Source organism: Pelophylax lessonae (genome assembly GCF_965119305.1).
Source record: "Pelophylax lessonae genome assembly, chromosome: 9".
Taxonomy (NCBI): Eukaryota; Metazoa; Chordata; class Amphibia; order Anura; family Ranidae; genus Pelophylax; species Pelophylax lessonae.
This window is the reverse complement of record NC_138776.1, coordinates 144,456,375-144,470,797: the sequence shown is the minus strand read 5'-3', so window position 1 is coordinate 144,470,797 and position 14,423 is coordinate 144,456,375. Positions and strand designations below refer to the sequence as shown.

Genomic DNA, 14,423 nt, shown 5'->3' with positions numbered 1-14,423 from the left:
TTATACCACCACTGCCACCAACCTGAACCGTTGATACAAGGCAGTTGTTTACACCAGTGTTTTTCATCCACTGTGCCGCGGCACACTAGTGTGCCGTGAGATATTGCCTGGTGTGCCGTGGGAAACATTTTACAAGTTCGTGGAACGGTGGAGGCCGAGAGGGGCGGCAGAGACGGCTCTTTAAATAGGCAGTTGCTAATTAAAGAGCCATCTCTGGGGGTGGACAGCAAAGCTTCCTGCTCACCTCCGCACTGGCTTCTCCTTGGGGAATTCACTCTTGGAAGAGTTGTCATGGGAAAAAGGTGTTTCCGCTGAAGCTTTATTACCAATTCTTGTTTCCACAACAACCCCAAATTTTTTCAAAATCCAGTTGTCATAGGGACAGAAAGTGAGGTGAAATCTTCTGAACAGGGGTACAGACAGCAAAACAAACCATACAGGGGTGTTAACCCTTCCTATGCTATCCAAAAAACGTAAAAAAATATTATTTTGGCTGGGGCTAAACTTCGAAAATGTACCTGTTCCGGCTTACAAACAAATTCAACTTAAGAACAAACCTACAGACCCTATCTTGTTTATAACCCGGGGACCGCCTGTATTAAGACACCAAATGTAGAGCCCATGAAGATTATATATTTCCAACCACCAACGTGAAAATAGTGCAAAATGCCTTCCAAAATTCATGCATTTATTGTGCCGTGCGTGGATCCACCTTGTGCTGTAAATTAAATGCTTGCCTCCATTTTTGACCTCTAGGAGTAAAATGAGGTCAAAATGGGCTTTCTGCCACCCTTCTGGCAATATTTGAAGCCAGATGTTAAATGTACTTGTTCTCGTCACCGCAAACACCATTCAGGAATATACACTCACCAGCCACTTTAATCGTTTTTATTATTTATTACACCTGTTCAATTGCTTGGTAAACAAATTGCTAATCAGCCAATCACATGGCAGCAGCTCAGTGCATTTAGGCATCTAGACGTGGTGAAGACAACTTGCTAAAGTTCAAACCAAGCATCAGAATGGGGAAGAAAGGGGATCTAAGTGGCTGAATGGTTGTTGGTGCCAGATGGGCTGGTCTGAGTATTTCAAATACTGCTGGTCTACTGGGATTTAAATGCACAACCATCTCTAGGGTTTACATAGAGTGGTCCAAGACCGAGAAAATATCCAGTGAGCGGCAGTTGTATGGACGACAATGCCTTGTTGATGTCAGAGGAGAATGAGCAGACTGTTTTTTAGATGACCAAAAAGGCAACAGTTGCTCAAATAACTACTTGTTACAACCAAGCTATGCAAAATACCATCTCTGAATGCACAACACATCGAACCTTGAAGCAGATGGGCTACAGCAGCAGAAGATCTTAGCAGGTGCCACTCCTGTCAGCTAAGAACAGGAAACAGAGGCTAAAAATGACACAGGTTCACCAAAATTGGACAATAGAAGATTGGAAAAACAATGCCTAGTCTAATGAGTCTCTATTTCAGCTGCGACATTCAGATGGTGGAAACAACTGCCTTGTATTAACGGTTCAGGTTGGTGGCAGTGGTGGTATAATGGTGTGGGGGATTTTTTCTTGACACTTTGGGCCCCTTAGTACCAATTGAGCATCGTTTATTGTTGCTGGCCATGTCCATCACTGTATGGCCACAATGTACCCATCTTCTGATGGCTCCTTCCAGCAGGATAATGCACCATGTAACAAAAGCTCCAATCATCTCACCACTGGTTTGATCAACATGAGAATGAGTTCACTGTACTCCAATGGCCTCCACCGTCACCAGATCTCAATCTATTAGGGCACCTTTTGGGATGTGGTGAAACAGGAGATTCGCATCACGGATATGCACTTGACAAATCTGCAGCAACTGCATGACGCTATTGTGTCAATATGGACCAAAATCTCTATGGAATGTTTCCAACACCTTGTTTAATCTATTATTGTGTCAACATGGACCAAAATCTCTATGGAATGTTTCCAACACCTTGTTTAATCTATGTCACGAAGAGTTAAGGCATTTATGAAGGCAAAAGGGGGTCCAACCCAGTACTAGCAAGGTGCACCTTATAAAGTGGCCGGTGAGTGTATAGGACATGTGAAAACAAAGAAAACGACCAATAGAGCTTAGAATTTATGAATATAAGAGGATTAAAAACACTCACAAATTCTAGCACCCCGAGTGCTATGAAAATCACATAAAACCATCTTCTAGTACCACTCCGATCTCACCACTCCACTCTCCCTCACACAAATTAGCCGTAGGATGATGTCACTGCTCCGCCCTCCCATACGCGTTACGTCCCCTCCAAATAATTTTCTTATTAGCTTTTTGTGAATGGATAGGGGGGAGGAAGGGGTGTGAGCTTTTTGTGAATGGATAGGGGGGAGGAAGGGGTGTCTACAGGACACAATCTCCAGACTGTATGAGAGTTGGAACTCTCAGTGGCAGCTCCTGAAGAGTGTAGTATCCTGGATGAATGAATATAGAATCAGTACAGTAAAGAACACCAATTTGAGCAAAGAATGGTGGCTGTTTTTTCTCATTTTTTTCTGTAACTTCCACTTTAAAGCAGTGAGGCTTCTCAGTTAAGTGCCTACAGCTATTCCAATGCGTTTCCAACTGTAACAGCGAAGTGAATGTGAACCTTCTCACCTTTACAAGCCTGCATGAATACATTCGTGACACATCACAATATACAACAACAGTGTAATCTTTCAAAATATCTGATCAGAAAAGCAGATAATGACATTTTCAGCAGCGGTACTGTGATCTCTGAGAGCTTCTAAATAATTGTAAGTGTTGGAATTACTCAATGTATATGCACTTAACCTGAACAAAACCTATCTAATGCCGGGTCCATTTTAATGCTTATTGTAAGGCAGTATTGGTGGCTACATAAAGCAATACTTACTACTAGGATGTAATCTGTCATGCATCTGTGTCAGTTTAAAAAACTAAAAAAATTCTGTTTTGTTTTTTCCAATTCTTTAGCACCAATACCACTGTAGAAGAAAGTCCTTTTATCTGCAAACAAAAAGAAGCTGAAGCCATTGTGAACTCTGTAAGTGTTTAGCAAAATCAGACCAAATTTGAAAACTTGATAAACTTTTGGCTTTGGAAAAAGCTCATCAATGGATAGGCTCCAGAATTACTTTTTTTCTGTAAAGTGTAAACAAAATGGAATTCTACCCAAGCATTTTAAGTGCAGGAAGTATTAGGAGACACATGTATGCATAATAAATACCTCCCACCTCTTTGTGCCAGTATTTGATGTGCATTTTCAGTTTGCTTTTTCTGTCCTTGCCATACATTACCATGTGGCTTGTGTGCAGCTTGACGTGCAGCTAAACCCTTCTATTCTTCATTAATCCAGACTGCCAGTCCAAAACCTTTATTAAAAAGAACAGAGTGAGTGAAACTGGGAATAAAGGTAGAAAATATACATTTCAATAAAAATTAGATGTAACAGGTAAATATTGTACTGATCAGCTCTTTGGCAGACGCCATTTATATGTATGAGATAAAGTAGAAATAGAGGCAAAACTTTTTTTTTTTTTTTGGATAGAGCAATGGAGGGTTATAACTCCTATCGGTGTCGCCATTTGTGTCCTATCCCAGAGATTTCAATTCACTTCCTGTCCCATAGCCAAACATGAAGTGAGAGGAAATCCCTGCAAATTAAGGGGATTCCTTGGGGACCCCAAGGTCACCAGAATAAGTGTCACCATTGGAAGGTTTCCTCTCTATTATTTTTCTGAGAAAGCTAAATCTTCTAAACGGGAGAAAAGACTGCAATAAACACCGACACGTACTCTATCCAAAACAAAAAAAAAAGTTTTGCCTTTAGTTATACTTTAATGTGCTCCCCATTGATGCTGCCACAAAGGTGAAATGGATGTATATTCATCTCCACATGTAGTCCTATAAAATAGTGTCTGGGCTTCTCAGGGTGCACCTCTTTCCTCCTTTAAAATGGGGGATCCTAGAAGAATGGAAGCCTTGCAGGGGTAATATAGGGTAGTGCAGTTTGGCCACTAGGTGAAGTTTTATACCAAAAGCAAGCCATAATAAAACCCTAACCTGGAGGCATGATATGCATTATATAGATTTTATAATTGGTGATCGTGGCATTAGAGATTAGACCGAAGTAGTCCCATAAATTTGGTAATGTAGAAATCATCTTTATCCTTTTTACCTTTTAAAGCAGAACTATAGTATTTTTTTTTTTACAGGAATTTCTCTGTAGGACATTTTTTTTTTTTTTTTTTTTTATTTTATTCTTTGACAGAAACCAAAAATAAAGGGAGTACACAAGGAAGGCTTGGGATAAGTCACACTGTGCTGTGCAGTAATGGTCTCTGTCCTGCAAACTTAGGCACTTACTGAGATATTTAGAGGGAGGTGTGGACAACCCATGACCTCTGGGCTCTTCAGCCAGCATAGCTGAAACCAAAAGGCCATGAAGAATCCTAGTTCCTGCATTCTGCCTGGGAGACCTTCCACTCCCTTTACCTGTGTCCATGATATGTATATGTTTCTAACATCTTTGCTTATAAATGGTAAGTCTTTTGAGGAATGGGATCAGTCTGCTGACAGGTCCTTTAATGAAAATTATGCAATTCCTTTTAAAACCAGTCCCATAAACATGTGCATTTGGTTTGTTGATATGTTCTATCTTTGAATCTCAAACTTAAATTCTATGAACTCCACATAGATGGAACTGCATAGATAAAGGAGGACATTACTGGCTTTGGGGAGGGGAGCTCCCAGGACTCCAACACTCCAGGAGTGTCTGTTTACAAGCAAAATTTGTGGAACCATTTCTCAGGAATGGAGCAGCTTTCTTTGATGTGGGCAAAAGGGGGGAAAACTATACTTTTTTTGCTTTGCTTTGGTGTGTTTAAAGCATAGGTGTCCAACCTTTTGGCTTCTCTGGGCCACATTGAGTGTAGAGAAATTTTCTCGGGCCGCATATAAAATATATACTACAGTTAAGGTATAGAAGTAATAAAATGCCGCCGCGCCCTTCCTGCACCGCTGCGCCCCCTGCACTAATTTAACACAACTAGAGGATGATCAAATTAAATGGAATCAGTATACAGAGATTGACTTCTTCTGGGAGATATTAAAGGAACACTCTAACCACCATGACCACTTCAGTGATTTGAAGTTGTCATGGTGGTAGGAGTCAGAAACATTGCACATGCTCGCCTCCCCCCCCCCCCCCTCCCTCCAAGGCAGCCTTTGTCTACCAATAGTTGGAAGCTGCTGTGGCCGTGCCCCCAACCCGACTTCCTTGCTCCCCAGCAAAAAATAAATTGTCAGGGGGCAGTGGGCCGCATTGCCTGCGGTTCTGGGCCGCATGCGGCCCTCGGGCCGCAGGTTGGACATGCCTGGTTTAAAGGATAAGTTCATTTTTCAGAACATGTTACAAAAAATACTAAAAAAGTTTGCGTTGAACAACTGACAAATAATACATAAGCTGCTAGCACATTTGTTGTTCACATAACCACTTAAGCCCCGGAAGATTTTACCCCCTTCCTGACCAGGGGGTATTTTGCGATTCGGCACTTTGTGACTTTAACGGACAATTGCGCGGTCGTGCAACGCTATACCTAAACTAATTTGACGTCCTTTTTTTCCCACAAACAGAGCTTTCTTTTGGTGGTATTTGATCACCTGTGCGATTTTTTTTTTTTTTTTTTTTTTTTTTTTTTTTTTTTTCTTTTTTTTTTTTTCTTTTTTTTATCATGCGCTATAAACAAAAAAAGAGCGACAATTTTGCAAAAATAATATTTTTCACAATTTTTATATGAAATTCCCCCCAAAAAAATGTAAAAATCTAAATTTTTTAACATTTTCGGCCAATTTGTTTTATGCTACATATGTTTGGTAAAAAAAAAAAAAAAATAGCAAAAAGCGTATTTTGATTGGTTTGCGCAAAAGTTATCGCGTTTACTAACAAAGGGAAAGATTTTTGTCATTTTTGTTGTTTTGTTTTTTTAACGCGTAATGGCGGCGATCTGCGATTTTTTTTTTTTTTTTTTTTTTTTTTTTTTTTTTTTGCGGGACTGCGACATTGGGGCGGACAGATCGGACCCTTGACTGACATTTTTGACACTTTTGGGGTTACCAGTGACATTTCTACAGTAATCAGTGCTATACATATGCACTGTTACTGTAAAAATACACTGGCAGTGAAGGGGTTAACTTTTTTTTTGAGAGGGAGGGGTTATGGGTGTCCCTAGGGGCGTGATTCTAACTGTGATTGGCTGTGGCTTGGGCTGTAGGAACAGTGATCAACGGTCCTACATAGTAGAACCGTATGATTACTGTTTCTACACAGGGGAGAATGACAGGCGGCTTGTTTACACTAGCCGCCTGCCTTTCTCCCTCTCCACCGACGATCGCCGAGTGATCGGCGGACATCAGGTCCACCGGTCACACGCGCGGGGGGGGGCCCGTGACCGCGCCAGCTCTCCAGAGCCTCACAGGCTAGTGACGTACCGGTACGTCACTTTGCCTGTGAGGGGCTGACCGCCGCAGTATATGTACTTGCGGCGGTCGGCAAGTGGATAAACAATAAAAAACATAGGATGCAGCAGTTATAAAGGAATATATATACGTTCAGTTCATTCGCCTAAGAGGAGTATCCCCAAGACACAATAAAAAGTTCAAAAAGTGGTTTAATAACTCAGTTTAAGTTGTTCAGCTTTATAGGAGATGGTAACTAGATAGGAACCCTAAATCCAGACTAGAGACTGCCACCTTTACCACCACCACACACACACAGCCTCTAACCGAGAAACGTTGACCCCTTATTACAGGGAGCCAAACACGCATGTAGTAGATCCTAGGCAAACTCCAGGAGGATTCCCCTTGTCTGCTATCTACTGAACAACGTTTCTAAATCATAGTGTCATGATCTCCAATAAGTATAAACAGGTCCTCCACAGCATGTGTCATCTGCGCAGAATACTGCGGTGCCCTGTAAATGAGCCCTCCCAACTGTCCCACATTTAGAGTGATTGCTCCCGAGGGTCGTGGCACAGTAGTGGAGAACCTTACATCAAGGCAAAAAAGAGGGACAACTGAGAAATAGAGGAATTTGGTTCCAAGAGAATGTCAGTGCCTCTATATGTGAGATCAGTTGGGAGGGCTCATTCACACGGCACCGCAGTATTCTACTCAGGATCTTGCTAGTAGATGACACATGCTGTGGACCTGTTTATGCTTATGAGAGATCGTGAAACTAGGGTTTGGAAACATTGTTCAGGAGACAGCAGACAAGGGTAATCCTTCTGGAGGTCTACTACATGCACGTTTGACCCCCCTGTAATAAGGGGTCAACTTTTCTCGGTAGGAGGCTGTGTATGGTGGTGTTAAAGGTGGCAGTCTCCAGTCTTGATGTAGGTTTCCTATCTAGCTACCATCTCCTCTAAAGCTGTAGGACTTTAGCTGAGGTATTCATCCACTTTTTGAACTTTTTATTGTGTCTTGGGGATACTCCTCTTAGGCTAATGAACTGAGCGTATATATTCCTTTATAATGAGCCTCGCATTCTGTTTTTTAATGTTACATGTTACACCCTTATTTAGGGTGTGATCTCCCTCTTTGACAGCTAGCGGGGGATATTCTCTCCCCAATAGCTGTCCAAAATAAAAAAAAAAAAAAAAGTTACCCGGCCGCCTCACTTATTTGCAGTGTTCTGTGAATGGAAAACTACCAATCCCGACAGCCTTAGCAGCTGTCGGCTTGTAACTATCATGACTCTGTGAGTACTGTGGAAGTTTATTGATTCTTCCTGTCAGTATCGGTTGAGAGGTCTGCAGGAGTCCTGCATGTTATCAGTGATCTGCTGATCATTGGTGCAATGCTTTAAAGGCTCCTGCAACCAAAAAATAATTCCCCCCCTTTTTTTTTTTTTTTTACCTGCCAAAAAATGTGCATTTAATATTTTTTGTCAAAAAGATGAACTTATCCTTTAATGTAGTAGTAGTAGTAGTAGGGTCACTTTAAAGAAGACTAAGCACTACTGCAATGTTCTGTTGAAGCAAAAAAAAAAAATGGTAAAACTGTATAGAAAAGTATGCTTGCTGCCCTGTTTAATATGACATGCGTGTCCGTATCCAGAGACTGCATTACAATAGCATGCTGATTTAATTCTAATTCTTATGTCGTAAATTATAGAGCACAATCTTGGTGATGGAAAAGACCATGCATAAAAGCAGATTTCCATCTCTGTAAAAGGTTATTGCTGAAAACTAGTAGATAGTATGACAAAACAGTATATATCTGTATAGAACTGTCCAATCTCCTGTCACCTGGGCTGTTTTAGTGGAGTCTACATTTTTATTTTTTCAAAACTGTGAATAAGGCCCCTTTCACACTTATGCGACGCGATTTTACCGTGATTTTGAGCAATGGCTCAGGACTATATACCTCAAAACGCATTAAAATCCTGCCAAAGTAGTGCAGGAACTACTTTGAAGTCGGTGCGACTTCAAAACGCACTGATATGAATGGGGCTCATTGAAGATAATGGAAAACGACTTGTAATGTGATTTTGCGTTCCAAAATCGCAGGACAAGTCGCACTAGTGTGAAAGGGGCCTAAACATCCATCTTTTTCTGTCCACACAAATTGTATAAAAGGATTATGAAATCAGTTGTTTTTTTCAACTAGATACAATAAGATGTAAGTGCCTTCTGAATGACTCCTACCTTATTTTTTTTTTTACTCTACTTTAATGTCCTAGCTGATAGTTTTTCCCCATTAGCAAAGCTGGCTGCAGTGATGACAGCACAGAGTAATCATGCTCTTTTCTTGCAAGCAATTATTTTTCCCTGTAAGGCATGTAAAACTATGGCTCTGTCAGCTAATGAGCGAAAAATATTCTTTAAGCCTACAAATCTCGCTGATAGAATCACAGCAACAATTTTGCTGTCCCACCTTGGCTCTAATGAAGTAAGTATTTTTTTTTTTTTTTCTTTGGTAAATAAGGAAGAAAAAAGAAGCTGATTACCTTGTTAATTGTTCTATTGACATCCCTGATTTCAGTCCTCAGCTATTATGTTTAGCATCATCCTGCAGGGCTTGGGTGCTTTGTAGAGATCAGAAAGAGACAGTAAGTGTTAGAAAAATGAATATTTGCGTGTACTTACTCCACATATAGACATGCACAGCTGACCAATAGGGAGGAACTCCACTTTTCTTGTGCCAGGGTTTTATAATATAGTTAATAGCAAGTTTCTGTGTTTTAAAACGCTCATAAGTTATTAACCATTTTAACATTATTTACCCAATTTATTTTAGACCCCTCCATGTGGACCTGCAAATTCTCTACCAGGAGATGGTATGTGTACCCATTTTTACATTTTTTTCTGATAGTTTCCAGGATCTTTCGGATTCTATTTAATGTATGGCTAACAAAAAAAATATATACAACCCCAATTCCAAAAAAAATTGGGGTGCTGTGTAAAATCTTAATAAAAACAGAATGCAATGATTTGCAATCCGCAAAAACCCATCCTTTATTCACAAAAAAAAATAGAAAGCATATCAAATGTTTAAATTAGAAAAAAATGTACTATTTAAAAAACAAAACAAAAAAAAAAGGTCATTAAGAAATGAATGGCAACAACTTTTTTGGAAATGGGGTTGTACAGTTATATGCAATTTATATGTAAATTCCTTTGATGTAGTTTCTATGAAGCCTGTAATCTGCTGCAATATGCTGGCACTAGATAAATACAAGAAATACGTATTTTAAATAGCTGGACCCACACATTAAATGGGAAAGGTGCACTGGGAAATTATACAGATTGTAATTAATTAAAATAGAAGTATAGGGTAACTAGGCAACTCATGTAAAAGTACGGTAGCTCCTAAAAGCCCTCGGCCATAAGACAGTAGCCAGGGCTCCTAAGAATACCTGAAGAAAGTGCAGATAGGCTTATGGGTAAGGTTGAATGGTTGGTGAAAGGAGAGCAGGGAAAGCGCTGGTCTAGCAACATATCTAGCTTGTTAAGACTGCATATGATGTAACAGCAACACCCAAAGGGAAAGGGAGTGTGTTTCTGACTGCCTGACCACTGTGTAAGGGACTAGATGACAGTGGAGGTTGGTCTGCTTTGCAAGAACAGTGGGGACCACCCACAGCCTGGAGCCTCAGAGAGAAGAGGAAAATGGCAGAAGCCTGCCCCGGAGTGAGGAATAAGGTATAAATTACATTATTCCTTTATCCATAATCAACAAAAAGTTAATTCTTGAAGTGTGGAGTCCCCACTGAAATGTTATTTTTTATATCACAGAATTCCGCCTTTACGTTTTTAAGAACATGCGGCTGCAAAAATTCCACATTTAAGTTTTAAATGTACAAGCTTTGAAAATACATTATTTTACATTTTGAGGTTTCTAACCTTTCTACTCAGCCCATAGACTTTGTATTAGATTTCCAGAAAGCTATTAAATCTGAGAAAACTTTCAACTTCCTTTTGCCACATTTAGGCTGTGATCACATGGTACGGGGCTTAATCACTACAAAAAAATTAAATTTTCAAAATACTCATTATGCCTTTTACAAAATACCTTGCAGTGTTTGATTTCCAAAATAAGGTAATTTTTGTAGGTGTTTGCACTGTCCTGGTGCTCCAGGGCCTCCAAAATTGTAGTCCGGAAATTTGATGCGTAATTTATGCCCCTTGAAAGCCCAAAGGTACTCACTGGATTTTGAACCCCTCTATGCATCTAGGCTGCGAAAAAGGCTCCCACATATGGTATCACCATTCTCAGATGGCATAGCAGAGTTTGTTTTGGGGTGTAATTATAAGTATGCTTATGCTGTGTGTAAAACATAACTTGTAAAAATAACAATTATGTGAAAAAAAATCTATATTTCATTTTCCAAACAACTCTGACAAAAAATGCAACTTCATAAAAACTCACATTGTCTCTTACTAAATACCTTGGACTGCTGTCTACTTTCCAAAAAGTGGTCATTTGATGGGTATTTGTACTGTCCTGGCATTTTAGGGCCTCAAGAAATGAGATAGGCCATCAGTATATCAGGATTGATCATTTTTCAAATATATATATATATATATATATATATATATACATACATATACAGTGGGTACGGAAAGTATTCAGACCCCCTTAAATTTTTCACTCTTTGTTATATTGCAGCCATTTGCTAAAATCATTTAAGTTAATTCTTCTTCCTCATGAATGTACACATAGCACCCCACTGACAGAAAAACACAGAATTGTTGACATTGTTGCAGATTTATTAAAAAAGAAAAACTGATCTGCGGGAAAAGGTAATTGAACTGTATAAAACAGTAAAGGGATATAAAAAGATATACAAAGGAATTGAGAATGCAAATCAGCAGTGTTCAAAACTCTATTTAAGAAGTGGAAAATGAGGGGTTCTGTTGAAAACAAACCACGGTCAGGTAGAACAACTAAAATTTCAGCCACAACTGCCTGGAAAATTTGTTCGAGATGCAAAGAAAACCCCAAAAATTACTTCAGGTGAAATGCAGAACTCTGAAAACATGTGGGTGGCTGTTTCAAGATGCTCAATAAGGAGGCACTTGAAGAAAGATGGGCTGCATGGTTGAATCGCCAGAAGAAAGCCATTATTACGCAAATGCTACAAAGTATCCCGCTTACAATATGCCAAACAGACATATGTCAAACCTTCTGGCACAAAGTTTTTTGGAGTGATGGGACCAAAATTGAGCTTTTTGGCCACAACAATAAACGCTACATTTGTAGAGGAGTCAACAAGGCCTATGATGAAAGACACCATTCCTACTGTGAAACACTGAGGTGGATCGCTGATGTTTTGGGGATGTGTGAGCTACAAAGGCACAGGAAATTTGGTCAGAATTGATGGCAAGATGAATGCAGTATGTTAGCAAAAGATACTGGAGGAAAATTTGCATTCATCAGCCCAGATGCTGCGCATGGACATACTTGGACATTCAAACATGACAATGATCCTAAACACAAGGCAAAGTCAACCTGTCTGGAGTGGCCATCTCAGTCTCCTGACCTCAATATCATTGAGCCACTCTGGGGAAATCTCAAACGTGCAGTTCATGCAAGATAGTCCAAGAATTTACAGGAACTGGAGGCTTTTTGCTAGGAAGAAAATGGGCAGCTTTACCATCTGAGAAGATAAAGAGCCTCATCCACAAATACCACAAAATACTTCAAGCTGTCATTGATGTTACAGGGGGCAATACATGATATTAAGTACTGGGATATGTAAACTTTTGATCAGGGTCATTTGGGTAGTTTCTGTTGGCATTATAACTTAAAAAGAGGAAACACAGTTGATTGATAAGAAACGGCTTCAGCCAAACACTAACCATGAGTGAAAGAAAAGTCTTTGTGTTATCATTCATATTCTCGGAAAAATGGACAGGAAATCATAAATTCTGCCAGGGTATGTAAACTTATGAGCACAATTGTAGCAAAAAAAAAAAAAACTGTGGTGATTAAACACCACCAGCTCTATGTGTCTCATAAAAAGATAAAAATTTCATTTGGGTACAGTGTTGCATGACTAATTGTTCAAATTGGCCTGGCCTATATTGAAAGGGGGGTAAAAGCGTCCAGTTTGGAGGTGGTTAAGCACATGCTCAGAGATGTATTTTAACCACTTCTGGACAGGAAGGATTTGCCCCCTTAATGACCAGGCCATTTTTTGCGATTCGGCACTGCGTTACGTTACCGGACAATTGTGCAGTCGTGCATCGCTGTACCTAAATAAAATTGTACTTTTTTCCCCACAAATAGAGCTTTCTTTTAGTGGTATTTGATCACCTGTGCGATTTTTTTTTTTTTTTTTTTTTTTTTGTTTTTTATAAACAAAAATAGCGACAATTCTGAAAAAAAAAAAACAATATTTTTCACATTCTGCTATATAACATTCCCAAATATAGTATGGGAGGATTACAGGTGCTCTTTGTTCATTTCAGAGAGAACAATGGTCTGCTGTGTTTACAACAGCTGGCCGTCGTTCTCTCTCAGCGGGAAGTGATCGCAGGTGATATATATATATATATAGCAGCGGGCGGTAGGCAAGCAGTTAAACAAGTTTCCAGCTGAGCAATACCTGTTTTCAGCCTTTTTTAAAATGATGCTTCAAAAACACATTGTTCTTTTTGGTAATGGAAATGTATACAAATTGTATTTATTTTTCTAGCCTTCCAGTCTAGCTTGTGAAATAACTTAAAGCATAATGACTTGAATATAAAACTACTAATAACTACATCTAAGTAAATGTCTTGGGTTCTCAGTGTTCTGAGTGGGAACATCACACAGCATGTACTGTACCTATGTAAATGTACCAAATATTTATAAAGATTTACATTAGATATACATTATTGAAAATATAAACTGGTTATTCTGGGGATGAAGCAATTTCATTTTCATATGCAAGTCTGTGAAAGGCTCCAGTACCATTTGTTCAGATTATCACTTATTTTTCTGTCTATATGGATGATTATATGGATGATTAACATGTTGTTCTTTCTTTCTCTCCCTACCCCCACCCCCAATTTTTCTTTTTTTTTCCCATGTCTTATGCAGTGGACAAGTGGTACTATTATCAGAAGAATTAATTAACAGTAGATGACCTCTCGCTATTATTGCACGTCTTTCTGCAGGCATTATCATGTGCAACATATAGAAGGTTTTTATGGAACAGATACGACAATACAAACAGTAAACGTAATCCTTTTAGGTACATCATGGTTCTATATTTTATAGTACGCTATGACTGATGCGGTCCTGTAACAACACTTTGTTACTTTCAATGACAGAGACATCTATTCCATTGTGCATCAGCAATATGAGCTTTCTGTTCAGACTGTGCTATTGTCTAACATCAAACTGAACAGGCATGCCGAAACTGCTAAATACATTTTTCAACCTCCTGTGTAGATTCCCTGTACAATAGAAGCAAATAAAGCTACTTTTGTCAAAACATATGAGTTTGTCTTGAATAAGGCCTAAAATCGCGTTTGAAGATATAACCATTGCTTTAACACATACAAATTGTATTTAAATAAAATTAAGTAATATCTGTATTCATTTTATGTATTTGTTTTTTGCCCAAAATATACTTTTTGGTCAAAACTATTTTTTTTTCAGTCTCTCATTGAGGAACACGGCTCTGCAATAAAGACTTGTGGGTTATACTGCCACCTGCAGGTTTTTGTTGCAGTCCCATAGAAAAGGATATTACAGTGAATAACAGTGGACCAACACCAGCAGATGACATGGCTTCCCAAATCATCACAAACTGTGGAAAATGTTGCATTTCATTTGGAAATCAAGGTCCCACAGTCTGTAGGAAGAGTGGAGAGGCACAGAATCCATGTTGCATGAGGTCCAATGTGAAG

At 39.3% G+C, this 14,423-nt stretch overlaps 1 protein-coding gene across 1 annotated transcript in view; it reads left to right on the top strand.

The window, feature by feature from the left end:
* The window catches only part of PPA1 (inorganic pyrophosphatase 1), a 185,299-nt gene extending 171,415 nt beyond the window's left edge, over nucleotides 1-13,884 (top strand). The window contains exons 9-11 of the mRNA XM_082267576.1: nucleotides 2,995-3,064; nucleotides 9,319-9,358; nucleotides 13,609-13,884. Of these exons, the coding sequence (XP_082123702.1) occupies nucleotides 2,995-3,064; nucleotides 9,319-9,358; nucleotides 13,609-13,640 (142 nt within the window). The 3' untranslated portion in view covers nucleotides 13,641-13,884. The remainder of the gene's footprint in view (nucleotides 1-2,994; nucleotides 3,065-9,318; nucleotides 9,359-13,608) is intronic.
* Nucleotides 13,885-14,423: the final 539 nt, after the last annotated feature.